A 19,420-nucleotide genomic window follows, 5' to 3' on the forward strand; every position below is an offset into this window, starting at 1 on the left:
GAGACTACTTGAGGATTGTAGTTGGAACATGAACAGTGCGAGTGGAAATTATGATACTGTGAACTTGAGGTCTCTGATCTTTTGCTTGGAGACAAGGATGCAGAAGTCTCCCAGCCCCAGGCCAGTGGGAAGGAATCCTGGTCATCCCGATTTCCGTCCCAAACCACCACCTCCAAAAAAAAAAAACGCCAGGAGACGGACACACACCTCTTCGGAACGTTGAAAAGAAAATATTTTTCTGACAGGCTTGTTTTCTCTGTTTGCGCCCCTCCCAACCGTCAGTGCGGAGAACTGGGTTTAGCTTGCCTTTAGCCTCTCATTTCCTAACCACGGGTGACTTTGTGAGGCTAAATATACTGGAGCCACCGTCTCTTTGCTCCTTCTTGCTGTTCATCGCTGTCTCACCTTCTGCCACGGTTTTTTTTGGTCTCCTCCTCAGCCCTGGCGGCTTCTTCCACGTTCCTCCTCTGCCTGCGCCTCTCGCTCAACTTCCGAGCCTTCATCTTTCTCCGTTGACTCTCTGTTTTATCACCCATCTGTTTCTCTCGTTTCCATCTCACTTCTTTATCCCTTCGTTCTGCTGGTGCTGCGTGGACCCGGGAAACGCGGGTTAACTTGTTTGGCCTTCCCAAGTTCAGCCAACGCAACCCCATCGCTCTCGTTTCGCAGCTACCCCTTCTTTTCGAGTCCTTGCGTTCTGCTTCCACCTGTTTTTGTTTGACCTCGCAGGCAAGTCAGCTTCGCACTTTAATTGCGCATCTTCACCATGGCCTACCACGGCTCTGGCCCCCAGTCGCCTGGGGGTAATTTCAACGATGAAGGCCATCGCCTTCAGGATCTCTCTCACAACAACACTTCCGTAAGTCCAATCCTCGGTTTGGTTGATGTTCGTTTTTCTTGGTTTCTTGAACTGAGACTCGTGTCACCCGTTTCCAGTACGAAGAAGAAGCCTCGAGAGGATTACTAGCCAGCCAGCAAAGTCCATTCGCCGGGCCCTTCGATGACCCCCACCAGCGTGGTCTTTCGCCTGTACAACGACCAACGTCAGGATACAGTCTGACGGAGTCTTACGCCCCGGATGCCGGATTCCAGGACCCATACAACAGCAATGCATCTGTTTACTCGGGCCATTCAGAGAACCCTGCTGCCGCATTCGGTGTTCCTGGGCGAGTAGCGTCACCCTACGCTCGTAGTGAAACCTCGTCTACAGAGGCGTGGCGTCAGCGACAGGCGCCTGCTGGCGGTGGTGGTGGAAGCGGTCTTCGGCGTTATGCTACTAGGAAAGTCAAGCTGGTCCAGGGTTCCGTCCTGAGTGTGGACTATCCAGTCCCAAGTGCCATTCAAAACGCAATCCAGGCTAAGTATAGGAACGATCTGGAGGGTGGAAGCGAGGAATTTACGCACATGCGATGTGAGCTTATCCAGGAAGCATCGGCTAGGGAATGGAAAACTGACAATTATGATTAGACACCGCCGCCACTTGTGATCCAAACGAATTCACGCTCCACAATGGTTATAACCTTCGTCCAGCGATGTACAACAGACACACTGAATTGCTGATCGCCATCACCTACTATAACGAAGATAAAACGCTCACCGCCCGTACCTTGCATGGTGTCATGCAAAATATTCGAGATATTGTCGGCCTTAAGAAGTCAGAGTTCTGGAACAAAGGTGGTCCTGCCTGGCAGAAGATCGTTGTCTGCTTAGTTTTCGACGGTATCGATCCTTGCGACAAGGATGTGCTAGATGTCCTCGCTACCGTCGGTGTTTACCAGGATGGTGTCATGAAGCGTGACGTTGATGGAAAGGAAACTGTGGCTCATATTGTATGCTCCTATTGCGATAATCTGGGCCGCCGGAATTTGCCTGCTAACGAGGGGTAGTTCGAATACACCACCCAGCTTTCCGTCACTCCAAACCAGCAGCTCATTCGGCCTACCGACGATGGCCCAAGCACTCTTCCTCCTGTTCAGATGATGTTCTGTCTCAAACAGAAAAACAGCAAGAAGATTAACTCTCACCGATGGCTTTTCAACGCCTTCGGCCGCATCCTGAATCCTGAAGTCTGCATTCTTCTTGATGCTGGTACGAAACCCGGACCTAAGTCTCTACTCTACCTGTGGGAGGCTTTCTACAATGACAAAGATCTTGGGGGTGCCTGTGGTGAGATTCACGCCATGTTGGGCAAAGGGTGGAAGAAATTGCTCAATCCCTTGGTTGCAGCACAGAATTTCGAGTACAAGATCAGTAACATTCTTGACAAACCGCTGGAGAGTTCTTTTGGCTATGTCAGTGTGTTGCCTGGTGCCTTCTCGGCTTATCGGTTCCGTGCGATTATGGGCCGGCCACTGGAACAGTACTTCCATGGTGACCACACCCTGTCCAAGCAACTCGGCAAAAAGGGTATTGAGGGCATGAACATCTTCAAGAAGAACATGTTCTTAGCCGAGGATCGTATCCTGTGCTTCGAGCTGGTGGCCAAAGCGGGGTCCAAGTGGCATCTTTCTTATGTCAAGGCCTCGAAGGGTGAGACTGACGTGCCAGAAGGTGCTCCTGAGTTCATCTCCCAACGTCGTCGTTGGCTGAACGGTTCATTTGCTGCTGGTATTTATTCTCTCATGCACTTCGGTCGCATGTACAAGAGTGGGCATAACATCATTCGGATGTTCTTCCTTCATCTTCAAATGTTGTACAACTGGTTTTCTACCATCTTGACTTGGTTTTCCCTGGGTAAGTGTTGCATCTTCATTTTACGCGGGACCTCATTCTAACGCTGATCTGGCTAGCTTCCTACTGGCTTACTACTTCGGTTATCATGGACTTGGTGGGTACCCCCAGCCAGAGCAACGATTTTACTGCCTTCCCCTTTGGTGAGGACGCGACTCCGATCATTAATACCCTGGTGAAATATGGATACCTCGCTTTCTTGCTACTGCAGTTTATTCTCGCCCTGGGTAATCGACCCAAAGGATCCAAGTTCTCATACCTCGTCTCTTTCGTCGCCTTTGGTATCATTCAAATCTATGTTGTCGTCGATGCTTTGTACCTTGTGATTCGCGCCTTCACTGGAGGTGCGCCGATGGACTTCAAGACCGACGAGGGCCTGGGTGAATTCCTGAAATCCTTCTTCGGATCTAGCGGTGCTGGTATTATTATCATCGCTCTTGCTGCGACCTTCGGGCTTTACTTCGTTGCGTCGTTCATGTATCTGGATCCCTGGCACATGTTCACGTCTTTCCCGGCATACATGGCTGTGCAGTCATCTTATATCAACATCCTCAACGTCTATGCCTTCAGCAACTGGCACGATGTGTCATGGGGTACCAAGGGTTCTGACAAAGCGGATGCTCTTCCTTCCGCCAAGACCACCAGTGACGGAGGCAAAGATGCTGTAATTGAGGAGATAGACAAGCCTCAGGCAGATATTGACAGTCAATTTGAGGCGACCGTGAAGCGGGCTCTGACGCCTTACGTGGCACCTGTCGAAAAAGAGGAAAAGTCTCTCGATGACTCGTACAAGAGTTTCCGTACCAGGCTGGTCACATTATGGCTGTTCAGCAACGGTCTTCTCGCTGTCTGTATCACAAGCGAGGGTCTAGACAAATTCGGATTTACGGTATGTATTCTCCTACCGTTCCCATCCATTGGATCAAGGCTGATAGAGATCTACAGAACACTTCGACTGACCGTACCCAACGCTTCTTCCAAGCCCTTCTGTGGTCTAATGCCGTCGTTGCACTTATTCGTTTTATCGGAGCCACTTGGTTCCTTGGAAAGACTGGTCTCCTCTGCTGCTTCGCTCGGCGGTAGGCGGACTTTCTCTAATGAAAAGCGAAGCAAAAGATACCTTGCAAATGGATGTGTTGCATGGGATCCAAGGAGTTATTCTTGGCACATTTTGTTGCAATCTTGTATTTTACATATGATGCCTCTTCTATTGATTGTTCTTCTCGCTTATTGCGCCATTGCAATCCTCATGTTTGACAGATGGAGGAGCGTGGATGCTTGTAGACTTTCCTTGTGCTTAGATTCAATGAGACATTCCAAGCAAAATCGCATGCCATGGTGAAAGGATTTCTGAGGGTGTCAGTGTTGGTAATCCTCTGGAGGGAGTTTAGGTAGCAGGCGGAGACTAGGCCCTGGTTTGCATGGCATCAGGCTGCGGCTCCACCCGCTCCCCCATCCATCTGGAAAGTGCAGCCTCGCGGATCTCCAGCGTCTCTCAAGCTTCCCAGCTTTCCTTTTCTCCCTTCTGTCCCTTCCTCTCCTCCCCTCTCTCTTTGCGACCCCTGCACCTGTTGGGTTGATTTTGGTGTTTAACGGCGGCTCCGACTCAACTGGAGTGGCAAAGGTACCTGTCCAGAACGCCAAACCCCACCACCCCGTATAGCCACCTTCACACTTGACACATCTTCCTCCGCAAGAACCCCTATTTCTCCTTGCCAATACCGGTATCTGCGACGGCTCTGCGCCGGATTAATATCCAAGATGCTCAAGATCTGGTCTATGGTTCGCTATACCCGCTCTCTCAAGCCTAGAGTGGATGCGCCACTCCGCCACGAGCCCATCTAACAGGGACAACCGACAGAAACAACAGCAGCAGCAGGCTGAAAATGCCGAAGGCGCTGCAGGAAAGAAGAAGAAGAAAGTCACAGCTGCTCAGTTGCGTGTGCAGCGAGGTAAGTCTGCGAGCCTGACATATCATCTCATCTCGCCCCTGGCCTCGGTCGACTGCTCACATCCTCCTGCGCGTCAGATCTCCAAGAACTCACCCTCGGAAGCACGATGAAGATGTCCTTTCCCGATAAAGACGACATCCTGAACTTCACGCTCACCATCGAACCAGACGAGGGCATGTACAAGGGCGGCTCATTCCACTTCACCTTTGCCGTGAACCAGAACTTCCCGCACGATCCGCCGAAAGTGAAATGCACGCAAAAGATATACCACCCGAATATCGATCTGGAGGGGAACGTCTGCCTGAATATTCTGAGAGAGGATTGGAAGCCCGTATTGAATCTAAATGCGGTTATTGTTGGGATGCAGGTTCGTTTGTTTTCTTCCTTTGGTCTCCTATGGCGGTGGGTTTCATTGTTGCGGAAATGAGATGCTAACAGCGGCCTTGGGCATAGTTTCTCTTCCTTGAACCGAACGCCTCCGATCCACTGAATAAGGAAGCCGCCGAGGACCTCCGACAAAACCGCGAAGTGTTCAAACGCAATATTCGCTCGTCTATGGGCGGGGGAAGTGTTCGTGGTGTCCAGTTTGATAAAGTGCTTCGATAAGCGGAAACCCCTGCCAACGGCTAGGGTATAGCTACTGGCTTTCCTTGCTTGCCCAAGAACAAGACCTGGGCTCTGATACTAAGTTCATCGTTTATGGAGATGGACATGGACCTCACCAAGCCGGCTGGGCGGGGTTGCTGATGGTGATGTCGGATTGATTGTGGACTAGAAGGGACGGTTGTTGACTTCTTATCGTGGCTATTTAGCCACGCATGCATCTTACCTGATGGATTTCTTTAGCGACTGGATAGATTACCTGATGAATATGATTCCCTTGAGTAGTAAAACCCATTGCATCCGGGAGTGGGTGGAATTTCCACTTTTGATGTGGCGTACGGCATAGCAGAAGCCGATGATATCCTGGGATCTATGATAAGACCAGCGCCCGCTTTGATGAATCGGTGCAGATGAATTGGGATACATGTGCAGCTCTTTTGCACACGCGATAATGGCCTTGACACTGAATGTTTTAAGACATCCATCGATGTTTACGGCGCATCTACGTATCTGAAGATCCCGGTAGCACACCAAACTACAGTGTTCAGAGCACAGATAGATATATACAACTCTCACGGAACAAAGGAAAAGGTATTTGGTAGATAGTCTAACATTTCTTTCTGATTTCGCTCTTGACACCCGTCGTATCATATCTCTACCAAACAGCCGACACCGGTCCCGAACGATAACTCCAGGAAGATTCAACAGGTGAGGACGAGATGGGGATCCATGTATATGTCCTGGTTGGACGCCATCTCGGTGGGCTGACGTTTAACGAAGCTATTTGTCGAGGACAAATGCCGCTGTTGTAGGTACCATCGGACTCGGACGACTGGCTACTTGGACGATTACAGGATGCGATTATGCCTGGCCCGCTGCGCGCTCCTGCTCTAGACGGGTGTAGTAGTTGTCACGGGCGCGGACGCGGGGAAGGTGGTAGCCTAGTTTAGACGTATCAGGTTAGAAGGTACTTCCACAGGAATTCATATATGCGTATCGCATCTCTCGAGGCAAAGAGGAAGGGATAGGTTAGCTTGTACGTACCGTACCACCAGAGGTAGCCGAAAGTGGTACCGAAGCCTGTGAACAAGCAGAGAGGTTAGTAACTTGGTGGTGTTGATTGCCTCAGCAAAAGTTATTTTGTCCATAGGCGCCGTGGCCGTCGCAGCCACCATAGTGTGAGTGTGACGGTTAAGAATAAGTGAGAGACCCCAATGCGAGATCGTCCTCTCCGGTTTCGCCGGGGTCCGGGACGGGTGACGGCGACAAGAGGGACTCACCAAAAGCGGTGCTCAGGTCAAGGACCAGGTTGCGGCGGAGCATCTATACGCAAGCCATGTTAGTCAATGTCCGGAATTCTCGAAGGCCAGTAAAGACATAGCGAAAATCGAGGTGGGATGAGGAACGTACGCCGGTGATGGGAGCGACAGCAGCCATTGCGGCGGATTTATAGTCGGAATTGACGGAGAGAGTCTATCCTGAGGAAATACAGCAGAGAAAGTGTCTGGTTGGGGTGGTGGTGTGGACGTGGAGCGGGAAGAGGAGAGGGAGAACGAGTGGTGATGTTCGATGTCAGGCTGGGTGAAGCTTTCCGATCCGGCACGAGTTTGCGACCGCTTTCAGTGGCCTGGATCTGAAGAGTCGCAAGATGAGCAGCTATGCTAAGTAGGCCGACATTCGAAATATTACTATTACTTTGGTTATTTGTCACTAATGTTTTACTCTTATTAACACACCCAATGCCTCTTTGAAGGCCTAGTTGCGAGCCCAAAGATCCTAGGTAACCGGTAAGTGATGCCTTAGGCTAAAGTCACGTGTTGCTACACGGTGTTTCGGCCTCATCGTCGCGGCTCACACTCGCCTTCATAAAACGTCCCAACCCAACGTCCGCAATGGAGCTTTCCTCACCGACCGTCAAACGGTCATTCTCAACATACTCTGAATCAGCAGCCGGCTCCGATGCTAAGCGGATAAAGCGCCCTTACCACCACCACCATCGTTTACAAGATCCTGTCAACCTAGCCCTGTCGGAGCCTGCCATCGCCGATGACTCTTACGTCGACCAGGTCATGAATCGAACGATCGGGCAGTCGCTTCGAGAGTGTGGATTCGACATAGCTGATCCGCTCGCTATCGAGAGCTTTCGCGATGCAGCGGAGGAGTGTATGTTATGCATTGGAGTTATTCTTGGGAAACGTCGTTAACAGGGATCGCGTGTAGACTTAATGAAACTCGCATCATACGTGCGCGCATCGATGCTGTCAAGCCGACGCGTACAGCCTATACCGCAAGATTTCGAATTTGCCTTGAAGCGACACTCCCTCCCTGTTGACTCCCTCCTTCCATACCTACAAGCACCCCCCAAGATCGAACCTATCCCGACGCAGCTCCCGAGCCCCCCGCCGGAAGAGGATGATGATTTCAAGGTCTTACCATCTCTCGAGCCGCAGTTGAGCGGCGAAGATGATCGTGTCCGCAGTCCATATATCCCAAAACATTTCCCGGAATTTCCGAGCAAACACACTTATCGTCACACGCCTGTCTTTACTGAGCGAGAGCGAGACCCACGTAAGATCCGCGAGCGAGCGGCGGATGATGGGCGACTTGGCGAGGAAGCTCTGCGTAAGCTGGCCCGGGCAGCGTTCAAAGACCACCAGCCAAGCACAGGCGGTCGCGACAAGAAGCAATGGGGTCGAAAGGCTGAGAGTTTCGATAGTATGTTCGAAAAGACGGTCAAGGCGCTCTCGAAGAAGGCGTCAAGGAATACAGCCCCCGGGACCTCTAGCGCAATGGATATTGATTCCGGCGCTGCCGAGATCGAGACGAAGCCAAGCAAATCTAAAGGGTTGGCTGGTATGGAACTTCCGCCCATCATAAATTGCGAAAGGGACCTTTGGCGGCGGAACGCAAATTCTGGTAGGCAAAGATCCGGGGAAACGTCAGGCACGAAACATACTCCAGACCTGTCCAGAGTTGAGAGCTGGGTGGACACATCATGAGCACTGGATCGTGGCGCGGGGGGAGCATCGTAGTGGCGTTGGCGTTTCGCATTCCCTTGTCGTTTGTAGCATCATATTATAAGATACCCATGTGAAATATTCTTGAGATTTTCATGAGTCGTCATCCCGCTCTAAATTCGTAGAACGCGAACAGAGTTCACCACCAAGCTCCGTATGTGCCATATGACCCTCTTGGTTAAGCATTCGAACCGCCCTGAGCTTCGCGCTCACGCCTCGCATCTTCCTTTGCTTGCCGAATGGGTTCCCACGAAGTTGTCTCGACAGTTAAACCGCCTGCGCATCTGAGCCAATGTCAGCATGCTACGATTCGCCGAAACGAGAATATCTTGACACGACGTACCGTCTGAACAATCGCACCACCGGCTTGCAGACCACAGCCCCTGGCTTGGGGATTCCCTCTTGTGGAGGGTTGCAGGAATATTGAACCATCTCGAGGAGTTTGCATTTCTCGAGCTCTATTGTGCCGCCCTTCCGACGCTTTTCTTCTTGGAAGTTTTTGGTCACGATGTTGACATGGTCTGGGAGGGCTTCGGCGGAGAAGAAGGGAACGAGAGGTGCCATTGGTCGAAGTTTGCCTTCAGGTAAGATACTGAAAAGAGGGAGCTCGAGGGATCCGAAGATTGAATTAATGGGTTCGGTTGGATTGAGAGAGTTGAGTCGTCTGGGAAGTTGAATGAGGTGATGAAAGCGGAACAAGTCGTCGGAACGAACTTGAGGCCGGGGATTCTGATGCTCCTCATCTCACCCAATTCCTTCACCACAGCTCATATTTCGCCTATCTGTCATGGGTCGAGCTATGCAGACAGCCGCCATAACTCAGACTCGTGCGCTGGACCTGCAATACATATGACGGCCCTAAATGCTCCGCAAGGCTCCTACAAATGGCCGCAAGTTTCGGGGAGAAACTACTACTCGAGGTGCATGAGGAAGGCTTGGACGAAGTATCTTCTCCTTCTATGGATTCGCCATAATCCAGGCGCAGAATACGATAAGAAACTGTGCTGACTGTTCCCTAGTTGCTGCATGACTTGAGGGTCGTATATACTGGGAGTTTCGAGAGCGGCAGATCTCACTTCGGCGTCGCGCCAATTGACCAGCTTCTCGAGCTGTTTCTGCCATCTGCTCAGCCTGTAAGCAATCAACCTCTTCCGGAGCAGGACAAAGTCGGCGATCTGGGTGATCCTACCTCTCCCACGGCGAACCACGAACCTCCACACTTTGTACAACCACACTCTACTAGCCGAGTGTATCCTTCGTTAGAGGTCTCCAGCACAGCCTCTGGGGCTGGAAAGTCTCAGATTTTATATTATCTGACTGCTCTAGCAGTGCTACCATCTGAATTAAACGGAATCTCGGTCGGTGGGTTCGGATCCGCCGTGGTCTTCATTGACACAGATGGCCGGTTTGATGCTGAACGCCTATACACCGTTGCCCGTGGAATCGTCCAGGACAAAGTTCAGACGGGAGGAGGCCCCGATTCTGTTGGCTCATTAGACAACTCAATCGCGGGCCTGCTTCTCACTTGCTTACAACATGTTCACGTTTTCCGCCCACAGTCGTCTCTCGCACTGCTCGCTGCGTTGCAGTCTCTGGATGCATATCTCCTAGATCTCACGCGGCACATCTCAGCTAACCGACCCGTTCATACTATATTCATCGACAGCGCAACCGCCTTCCTCTGGCAGGACAAGCTTCAGGAAGAAATATCTCGCACGGAGGACATCGGCCGTCCCGCGGCTGAGATCGAACGGGAGCGCCTCCAGAAACGGAGCTTCTACCTCGCAGATATATACGCCGAGCTAGTAGCAACGCTAAAGCACATACAACACGTTTTCGACTGTACCGTCGTATATACGACGACTTCCTTTCATGGAAAGCCGATGTCGAAGCCATCAGCACCATATGGCTCGTATAGCCCCTTTGACACTGCATTTCCGAAAACATCGTCCTTCCGTTCCCCGTTACCGCCTCCGTGGGGATTGTTCCCGACTCTACGCCTAGTGTTGCAGAGGGAAGCGGTTCGTCCGTTCCCTCCTAGTGTTACCGTCCCTGAGGCCCAGAAAGAGGCATCTATGCGGCAAGAGAATGTGATGCGAGGGGAATTTGTGGGTTCTGTAAACGGATGGGGGCGGGAGGATTGGCCGAGGAGAATATTGGACGAGTTGAAGAGCCGAGACGGAGGTCAATTTGTCTTTCGGGTGGGACGAGAGGGCGTAACCTTTAATTGAGACGTCTCGGGATTCTGCAGTACGGCTCGTCACCGCCGCTCTCAGGTTGACAGACCACTGTTGATCATGCCGAGTATAACTCGAAGACGTCAGGGACCCGTTTGAGGGGGAGCCGGTTCCGAGAGAATCAGGGAATTCAATGCTTCTTGTCGGGGCGAGATATACTCAGTATACACAAATTTGATATTAGATCTATTCTAGAGAACTACTGAACAACTTCACAATAGCCTCCACCGTAGTATTTCCACCGCTAAACACCACACCTACGTCCCAACCCTCCGGCGCCTCCCGCTCAACCAGTCTCCGAAACTCCTCATTATAAAGGCAAGCCGCCAGCGGAACCACAGCACTCGGCTCAACAAATACCTTCATCCGCTCCAGGACAAGTCTCATCGCCGCCTTGATCTGTTCCTCTGTGACAGCAAACACTCCAGAGTGTTTACTGCGGTCCGAGATAATCGCCCAGTTCAGTAAACCCACCGGCGTCCTCAGCCCATCTGCAATGGTCAGCGACTTCACAGCTTCCAACCGTTGTCCTGCCTCAAGCCCACGCCGACAATCATCCGCACCCTCGAAGCTCGGCTCGGCCCCAAAGACTCTTGTCTCTTTATCTGAGAAGAACGTCGTAACCCCAGAGTTCAGCCCCCCACCTCCGATTGGCGTGATCACCGCATCAAGATGCCCCTGTGTCTGCGCATGCACACTCAGCTCAGGTTCCTGACTGACAAGTTCCTTATACTGCTCATGCAGCTCTAACCCTGTTGTTCCCTGCCCACAGATAATGTTGAAATCATCATACGGCGGGACAAGGATCGCACCTGTACGCTTTTGCACATCGGCCACGACAGCTTCGCGCTCTGTGCTCGTTGACCCGCTGAATATCACCTCCGCGCCGAGCGACTGCGTCCCCGCGATCTTCGAAGACGTGCTGATTCGCGGCATGACGATGTACGCGGGGATCCCGAGTGTCGACGCGGCGAGGGCGAGGGCCTGCGCGTGGTTTCCTACAAAAGCATGTACACCGATTAACTTCTCTCTTCCTTTAGATCAAGTCTAAACGGCGAGCCGGGGGAGTGGTGATAAAAGATACCTGAACTATGCGTAACAACCCCCCTCCTCCTCACCTCCTCCTCTCCAACCTCCTCAATAAGCCTCAGCAGCGCATGAAACCCCCCACGAGACTTGAACGCGCCAATGCGCTGGTAATTCTCGCATTTGAAGAAGAAGTTTATCTTCGGGTTTGCGGGTGTTTGGCCCTCAAAGGGGGTGCCTGTGAGCGACTCGGCGGTCTGCGGGATTGAGGCGATACGGTTGAGCGTGCGGCTGGTTAGGACGGGAGTGTGGTGAATGTATGGTTTGATGAGGGCGTGGGCTTCGTAGATTGAGGAGGGGGTTGGGAGTGTTTGGGCCATCGCCGCGCAGTTGAATTGAGTGAAAAGTGAAAGAGGTTTCTGTGGTCTGGAGGGGTGACTCAGAGGGGAAAATGCGGAGTTGGAGACGGTTGCGTTTATCAGGAATTGAGCTTGTAGTCAGCGGGACGATGGCGAAGTTAGCGGGAGTCAATTGAGTCTCGAATTTTCGGTCCTCGTTGACGTCAGGCTCAATTGATCATCCAATGCTTGGATTGAAATTACTATATGAACAAAGATTCAAGTCATGATACATTCGTAACTTTTCCCAGCCCAGGTTTCTAATATAACAGGAAAATTATTTCTGATTCTCGGGACGAAGGGAGCGGACGGCCTTTCCGGCGCGCCAGATCTCGAGATCACGGATGTCCTGCATCTCCTTCTCGTACTTCTCGCGGTAGTCCTTCTGGGAGTTGTAGTCCAGAGAGCGCTGGGTCTCGGTGCCGTCGCGCACGCTATCGTAGAGTTCATTGAAGAGAGGCTTAAGGTTGTCCTTGAAGCGGCTGGACCAGTCGATGGCGCCACGGCGGGCAGTGGTGGAGCAAGCAGCGTACATCCAGTCCATGCCATTGGCACCGATCAGAGGGTACAGAGACTGGGTAGCCTCCTCGACAGTCTCATTGAAGGCCTCGGAAGGGCTGTGGCCACGCTCACGGAGGACTTCGTACTGAGCCAGGAACATACCGTGGATACCACCCATGAGACACCCACGCTCACCGTAGAGGTCAGAGTAGACCTCCTTTTCGAAGGTCGTCTCGTAGAGGTAGCCGGAGCCGACAGCGACACCCATGGCAACGGCCTTCTCCTTGGCGTTGCCAGTCACATCCTGGTAGACAGCGATGGAGGAGTTAATTCCACGGCCCTCGCGGAAGAGGGTACGGACAGTACGGCCGGAGCCCTTGGGCGCAACGAGGATGACGTCGACATCCTTGGGGACTTCGACTTTGGTGAGGTCCTTGAAAACAGGGGAGAAACCGTGGGAGAAGTAGAGAGTCTTGCCCTTGGTGATGAGGGGCTTGAGAGTGGGCCATGTCTCAGACTGAGCTGCATCGGAAAGCAGGTTCATGATGATGGTACCCTTCTGGACAGCCTCGGTGACGTCGAACAGGTTCTTGCCGGGAACCCAGCCGTCCTGGACGGCCTCCTTCCAGGAAGCACCGTCCTTGCGAACACCAACAATGACATTGAGGCCCTGGTCACGCAGATTCAAGCCCTGACCATGACCCTGAGAGCCATAACCGATGAGGGCGAGGGTATCATTCTTGAAGTACTCCTGGAGCTTCTCACGGGGCCAGTCCTCGCGCTCGTAGACGGTCTCCTTGGAGTCGGCGAAGGTGATAGTCTTGACACCGCGGACGGGGACGAGAGGAGTGGTGACTCGGGGGGCGGCATTGGCGGCAATCTTTGCAAGAGAAGGCCGGGGGAGGGCGGCGGTCACGACAGATCGTGAACCGGCGACACGGGCCACACGGAGGGCACGGGAAAGACCACGAGAAGCCATTGTGAAAGGATTGAAGGAGAGGAGGGGAGATTCGAAGAATTGAAGGGAGTAAAAAATGCTCGGAGATGATAGGAGAAAGGGAAAAAGAGTCAAGGAGATGGGCACCGAAGCTTTTTATGGTTGCCGGGAGTCTCAGAATGTTACTGGGGCTCCACGTGATTCGGAGTTGGAGTCATTCTCCCCGGCCGGTGTGGCCGATGTCGGATTGGTCCACAGGCGAGGCTGCTGGGGAGGGGACTTGATGGCTCGTCGAGCCGCCAGTCTTATTGTTGGCATCTTTCTCCCATCATCCCCGAGCTACCACTCCAACTAAATTGCACATATGAAAGGGCTGCGTTGAATGCAGCGTGAAGAAAGGCCAAATACCGTGAGAGAGGTTTAGAGCGAAGGTGAGACCAAACAGAGCCTGGGGAAGCCTCAGACCCCTCCAGGTTCAGCGTCTCTCGCTGAATTCCAAAGGCGATCAGTTGTCTGTCATTGGTCTTGGCCCCGCGAAGCTGGTATCATGGCCCCTGTTGGATAACGGGTGACACCAAAGCGAGGTGCCGGGAAAAGTAGAAGCAAACCTTGGAAGGAGAGGAGCAGGGGAGAAGCTGAAAGACACACCCAGGATCCTTCGGCACTTGACAGGTTGGATGTCGCGACTATCTACTCATATGGTGCTGGTGAATCTTATCAATATGTGCCACCAGGCAGGTCATTGTACAGTTCCCTCTTCCAGCAGGTCTTAAAAGTTCATGTGGGACAACTTGAGTGCCTGAGGTGTCAGCAGCACAAAGTACTCGAGTCTCGACCTTTTGTCAACATCCAACGACGACTCGAAGCAGTTCATGATCTTCAGTCCACTTCGGCTTTCGTTTTGCCCTGCAGCCAGCCCTCTTGCCTCTCCCGCAACCTTTTTCCGAGAGTTTCCTCTCCCCCCGTTGATTGAGGGTGTTCCTTGATTGACCTTAATTCCCCTGCAAGAACTCGCATCTTCTCCTTTCCTTTGTTTGTCCTCTCCTCAGCCATCCTCACTATGCACTGACCGGCTGAGAATGAATTTCCTTTCGGCTTTCGGTGATCTGCCGCGAATCCAGACCCGAAAAGCACTCCTCCTCCTCGACTTCCAGAACGACTTCGTTCGGTCCACGGGCGCTCTTCATGTGTCGAACACGACGGAAGTGCTCGAGATCCTTCCACAGCTCGTGAGTGCATTCCGCCGCTCGGGCGATGTTGTCTGGGTCCGCTCGTATTCTGAGTCACCACAACCGCTGGTGACTGCGGACGGTCAAGACGTGGTCGTTTTAAGCCGCGCACAGGAACCAGCTCTGAATGAAGAGGCATTTCTCTCGATCGAACCGCCAAACTGTTGTCTTCCTCAGACTCCTGGAGCCCAATTTCCTGCTCCGCTACTCGCTGCGATCGACACTGATTCAGATATCTTGATTGAAAAATCGGAGTACTCTGCCCTTCACTCTCCTAGGCTGGTTCTCTCCTTACGCACACGCTTTGTCACTGAGCTATATCTGTGTGGCTCTCTCTCCAACGCATCTGTTCACGCCACGGCTCTTGACGCGGTCCGTCACGGTTTCTCCATTACTCTTGTCGAAGATTGCCTCGGGTATCGGAGCTTTCCACGCCACGAAGAGGCTATGCGGCGCATGGCTGATATTCTAGGAGCTAGCGGTATTACTTCGCAAGAACTCCTTGAGGAGCTTGATCGGCAAGAAACCGATCAGATCGCGAGCAGCGAACCCCGACCAGCAAGGGCTACTCGCCCAGCCGGAATTGAGGGAGATCTTGAGGAGCTTGACGTCAGACTTAGAAATACCTCGAAAGCGGAAAGCCCTGAGCCGTCTCCAAGACGACGGAGGATTGACGATATCTTGGCCGAAATGTCAGACGACGAGAATGGCTATCTGAAAGAGCTGGCGGAGCTGACACGTGAACGGGCTCGCTTCCGTCAAACTCCGCAGGCTGGGCAGTCTCAGCCTTCTAGATCGGGTGATAATGTGGCACGCACGAAAATGCGCCGTAAACTACCTGAGAAAAAGGATGAGCCCATCTCCTCTCAAGCGGACTCCCGACGAGCCAGGAAAGCGAAATCAGCGCCAAATATCTGTCGTCCAGGTGACACCATTGGTGAGGGTGACTCGAGAATTGTCTATGACCTGGATTTACCGGCGAATACCTTCGAGAGCATTCGTGACGAAGTGGCTTGGCAAAAGATGTACCACATGTCAGGACAAGTTCCCCGTCTCGTTGCCGTCCAGGGGAAACATTCACCAGATGGCTCCATACCAATCTACCGCCATCCCGCAGACGAATCCCCTCCACTCCAACTGTTTACCCCATCCGTCGACGGGGTGCGCGTCATCGTGGAGCGTATCCTTGGGCACCCTTTGAACCATGTCCTTATCCAACTCTACCGCGACGGAAAGGACCGGATATCTGAGCATTCTGACAAGACCCTGGACATTGTTCGCGGTTCCTCCATCTGCAACGTTAGTCTCGGTGCTCAGCGAGTCATGATACTCCGCGCCAAGGGTTCGGAGAAAGAAGAAGGCTCTGGCAGACTCACTCAACGTGTGCCTATGCCACATGAATCTTTATTTGTCTTGGGCGAAACAACAAATGCTCGCTGGCTTCATGGCGTCAAGGCCGATAAACGCCAGGAAACAGAAAAATCCGCCGAGGAACGTGCATATGGGGGTCAACGGATTTCGCTTACCTTCCGACACATTGGTACCTTCTTAGACCCTACTGGAAACACGATCTGGGGCCAAGGAGCTGTGTCCAAATCCCTGAAGGAAGCACATCCTGTGATCCACGGTGACCCGGAAGAAACCGAGCGACTGGTGCGTGCGTTTGGAGAGGAAAACAGGTCTATTGACTTCGATTGGGATGCCATTTATGGCAAAGGATTTGATGTGGTCAACTTCGTTACTCCCACCGCTGCCAAGCTGGTGCCGGCCGAAGATGAAGTAGCCAACCTGCGGGTCCATATTGGCTTAAGTGAAAACGGTATTCGATATGACACCACACCTCTCGGTGCGGTACACTCCAGTGACGTCGCCAAGTTGCCTCTGTATATCGATGCCGACGGTACGCAAATCGCTGGCGACACGGAGATTCTGAGATACCTGGCACAACGCACTCCAGAGTCGGAGCGCCCGGGAATGGAGATGCTACGCGGCGGTGACAAGTTGGCCGACGTCAATGCCTTTCTTGAGAGATGGCACCAACACCGCGAGAACGACGACGATTTCAGTACGCTACAGTCGTGGGACGCAGCCCTGGGCGGCCTGAACTATCTTGGCGGGAGCGCTTTGGGAATCGACGACTGTGCATTCTGGCCAGTCTTGAGAGATATTGTTCAGAAGAGCGGGCCGTTGTTGGACAAGACGTATCCGAATCTATATCAATACTACAACCGAGTTGGGAAGCGCAGCATTGTGAAAACGATCCTCGAGGAGCTGAAATGAGGGGCCATCCACACAACCAGGCCAGTGCCAAGGCTCCCAAATTATATTCGCGAACAACCAGTCATGAACACTGGAATTGGAAACTCCCGGGATCAGCCACTCTTTCTTTTGGATGACTATACAGTGGCATGTACGATTTCAACAGTCTTGATTCTTAGCATTCATCAATATATATCGACTTGATACCCCTGGTCCCAATCATTGACTACAGGCATTCACCATCGAAGTCAGTTGTCGTCAAGACATTGCTCAGTTCAACGCCACCGCACACGACAGCCTTGAGAAACGCATCGGCGACCACCTGCGCGCCGTCGGGGCTGGTATGGGTATGGTCGTTGGGGTAGAAGGCAGTAACCGCTTCCAACCCCAGCGACTCGTAAATGCTAGCCACATAGGCTCCATGGTCCACGTACTCGACACCAGCCACCTCGGCCGCCAACTGAGCGTATTCAACAAAGCGGGACGGCTCGTAGGCGAACTCGCCCGTCTCCCAGACATTGTTGGGTGTCTGGCTGGAGATGAGGACATGAGCACCTTTATCCAAGAACATCTGGGCTGCATTTTCCAGATACTTTGGGAAGGTGAGAACGGTTTCGCTCACCCCGTCGTACACGGTCTCGCAGGTCTCGTCGCCAGTCCCTGGACAATCGGTACGGCCGTTGTCGGTGGAGAGAGAGCCGCCGTCGTTATGTCCGAATTCGATGACAACATGGTCGCCTTCCTGAAGCACGTCCGCAATTGCCTGGAAACGGCCTTCTCGCGTGTACGAGCGAGCGCTCCGGCCGCCGACGGCCTGGTTTGAGACAGCGATGGAGAGGCTGTCAGCGATGTACTCGCCCCATCCTGTAATCAGTCACTCAGTTTGGTCCTGTGGGTTCGGTTTGTAAGAGGGTGCGCATACCGTTAGTGGTTGCCCCAGATGATCCACCACCACCAGCCGCCATGGTTGAGTCGCCAGCCAGATATACTGTCTGTGCCAAGGCGCAAGGAATGAGAGAGAGGGAAGACAACGCTATCGACTTCATGTTGAGACTTTCTTGATGCGCTCTGTTTCCAAAAAAAAAAAAAAAAAAAAAAAAAAAAAAAAAAGGCGTTCTTTGGTGAAAGCGAGTATAAACTCGGCTGAAACTCGAGAGATGCCTCCTTTTATACACGATATGTTTCCTCCGTCTTGGGGTCAGCACTGTAGCGTTTCCCAAACCGCAACATGTCGTAAACATGGAACATGTCACTCGGGTCGGTGTCTGATCCCCCGAAGAATCCTCGAGTCTTCGAACGCTGTCTCTCGGTCCCCCACATTTCACTCCGGATGGAGAGTATGAAACTCGGACCAACGGAGCTGTAACAGAGCTTTGTTTCATATAGCAGATGTCATATTTTGCCTTCAACTCAGGGACTGTGTGCTAGAAAATCGTCAGCCACCATTTCCTGGTCGGATGTGCTGGAAGATCCCATTCTCGACCCGTGGTGGCTTACGACTGTGAACATCGATCTGGTCAGGACAGACTCCACTTGGAGAACTCCAAGCAATCCATTTCAGGAGAGAAACATTCGTGTCCCACGGGACGGGGGTTGCGGTCTCCAGCGCCTGGAAGCCTTGGGGGATGGCACCTCCCCGCGCCAGAACTGAGGATGATCGCCCTGCATTAGCGTCAAGCTGAAGGCCAGATTTTCCACCTGTTGGGGCCCCGCGTACTGACTAGATTTTTCCATTCTTGATCGTTTTGGGCCTCTGAATCCCCGAACCAATTCGGAGTTTCTGGGAAAGACGAGAATGCTCGGATGGATATCCGGGCCCGGGGGGGACAAGTGTTCCTGTCTGTTGTTTGTGTTCTTGGTTAGAGGTCTTGGTTCGAGATGATACGATTCAGCTTTCGTGACTTGTGACGAAGTACTGGGATTGGATGCCACTGTTTCATGTTGATCGATTGTCGAATTTAGTTACTTTTCCCCGCGAGTTGATATACCGATCCCGAGTCCACTGGTGGCTGAATTTATTGCATAGATCATTCTAGCACACTTAGTTTAAGAAGTCTGGCAAGATGGCCGAGCGGTTAAGGCGTTAGTTTAGAAAGCTAATCCCTTCGGGGTCCTGAGTTCGAATCTCAGTCTTGTCGATTTTTTTTTTTTCTTTTTTTTTTTACTTAGTCTTTTCCCTCCTCGAGCGCCTACTCATCTCACACCGAAGAACAACATAATTTGCACAATAGGTCCCTCACGTCACTGAAGTCTTTGTCCTTTTGTCTTCCCACCGTCCAGCAGACCCCTCGTCCATCACTAAGTCTGGCTCACCCGCGTTGTTGGTGCTTCCCCCACCCTGACCCGTCCAGACGACATGCCACTCCCAACCAGTATATCACCGTCAGACTATACAAGAATCCTACGAAGGCCCCTAAGCCTACCCTTCATAGTTTGAGATACCCAACAAGCGTCCGTAGAAACTGGGGAGTTTGACCCTGGATGCCCGCGAACCGAGGCACGTGAAGCCGACGACAAGAGCTTCATTTGAG

General features: G+C 52.5%; 8 protein-coding genes and 1 non-coding gene across 9 annotated transcripts; 5 read left to right on the forward strand and 4 right to left on the reverse strand.

The window, feature by feature from the left end:
- The first annotated feature begins 495 nt into the window (after positions 1-495).
- Positions 496-4,152, forward strand: chsG (chitin synthase class III). Its single transcript, XM_071035519.1, has 6 exons — positions 496-859; positions 937-1,411; positions 1,468-1,829; positions 1,887-2,733; positions 2,790-3,619; positions 3,676-4,152. Exons 1-6 carry the CDS (start codon positions 767-769, stop codon positions 3,811-3,813), a joined length of 2,745 nt encoding a protein of 914 aa, XP_070886297.1. The 5' UTR covers positions 496-766; the 3' UTR covers positions 3,814-4,152.
- Positions 4,153-4,401: 249 nt separating this feature from the next.
- BJX67DRAFT_83070 (NEDD8-conjugating protein UBC12) lies at positions 4,402-5,414 on the forward strand. Its single transcript, XM_071035522.1, has 4 exons — positions 4,402-4,512; positions 4,601-4,682; positions 4,760-5,049; positions 5,136-5,414. The coding sequence occupies exons 1-4, from the start codon at positions 4,492-4,494 to the stop codon at positions 5,286-5,288; spliced, it is 546 nt and encodes a 181-aa protein (XP_070886298.1). The 5' UTR covers positions 4,402-4,491; the 3' UTR covers positions 5,289-5,414.
- A 394-nt stretch (positions 5,415-5,808) lies between these two features.
- On the reverse strand, positions 5,809-6,949 carry BJX67DRAFT_352888 (cytochrome c oxidase subunit VIIa). Its single transcript, XM_071029070.1, has 4 exons — positions 6,696-6,949; positions 6,566-6,608; positions 6,330-6,365; positions 5,809-6,226 (listed from the first exon to the last, which is right to left on the reverse strand). Exons 1-4 carry the CDS (start codon positions 6,720-6,722, stop codon positions 6,147-6,149), a joined length of 186 nt encoding a protein of 61 aa, XP_070886299.1. The 5' UTR covers positions 6,723-6,949; the 3' UTR covers positions 5,809-6,146.
- A 228-nt stretch (positions 6,950-7,177) lies between these two features.
- On the forward strand, positions 7,178-10,533 carry BJX67DRAFT_371983 (uncharacterized protein; the record flags this gene model as incomplete). The annotated part of the gene is made up of 8 exons (XM_071031174.1): positions 7,178-7,448; positions 7,506-8,269; positions 8,392-8,404; positions 8,504-8,596; positions 8,676-8,886; positions 9,198-9,246; positions 9,322-10,410; positions 10,441-10,533. The coding sequence occupies 8 exons, from the start codon at positions 7,178-7,180 to the stop codon at positions 10,531-10,533; spliced, it is 2,583 nt and encodes an 860-aa protein (XP_070886300.1).
- Positions 10,534-10,629: 96 nt separating this feature from the next.
- Positions 10,630-12,092, reverse strand: BJX67DRAFT_83728 (threonine/serine dehydratase). The gene is made up of 2 exons (XM_071035524.1): positions 11,624-12,092; positions 10,630-11,537 (listed from the first exon to the last, which is right to left on the reverse strand). The coding sequence occupies exons 1-2, from the start codon at positions 11,943-11,945 to the stop codon at positions 10,726-10,728; spliced, it is 1,134 nt and encodes a 377-aa protein (XP_070886301.1). The 5' UTR covers positions 11,946-12,092; the 3' UTR covers positions 10,630-10,725.
- On the reverse strand, positions 11,859-13,962 carry BJX67DRAFT_84477 (Ketol-acid reductoisomerase). Its single transcript, XM_071035527.1, has one exon. It carries the CDS (start codon positions 13,441-13,443, stop codon positions 12,241-12,243), a length of 1,203 nt encoding a protein of 400 aa, XP_070886302.1. The 5' UTR covers positions 13,444-13,962; the 3' UTR covers positions 11,859-12,240.
- BJX67DRAFT_83866 (isochorismatase family protein family) lies at positions 13,804-17,071 on the forward strand. The gene has a single exon (XM_071035525.1). The coding sequence runs from the start codon at positions 14,481-14,483 to the stop codon at positions 16,908-16,910; it is 2,430 nt and encodes an 809-aa protein (XP_070886303.1). The 5' UTR covers positions 13,804-14,480; the 3' UTR covers positions 16,911-17,071.
- A 44-nt stretch (positions 17,072-17,115) lies between these two features.
- On the reverse strand, positions 17,116-17,935 carry BJX67DRAFT_371987 (rhamnogalacturonan acetylesterase RgaE; the record flags this gene model as incomplete). The annotated part of the gene is made up of 2 exons (XM_071031175.1): positions 17,116-17,753; positions 17,812-17,935. 2 exons carry the CDS (start codon positions 17,933-17,935, stop codon positions 17,116-17,118), a joined length of 762 nt encoding a protein of 253 aa, XP_070886304.1.
- Positions 17,936-18,946: 1,011 nt separating this feature from the next.
- On the forward strand, positions 18,947-19,027 carry BJX67DRAFT_t53. Its single transcript has one exon. It is a non-coding gene; the product is annotated as a tRNA-Ser (tRNA).
- The last annotated feature ends 393 nt before the right edge of the window (positions 19,028-19,420 follow it).

Source organism: Aspergillus lucknowensis (genome assembly GCF_044049455.1).
Source record: "Aspergillus lucknowensis strain CBS 449.75 chromosome Unknown BJX67scaffold_19, whole genome shotgun sequence".
Classification (NCBI taxonomy): Eukaryota; Fungi; Ascomycota; class Eurotiomycetes; order Eurotiales; family Aspergillaceae; genus Aspergillus; species Aspergillus lucknowensis.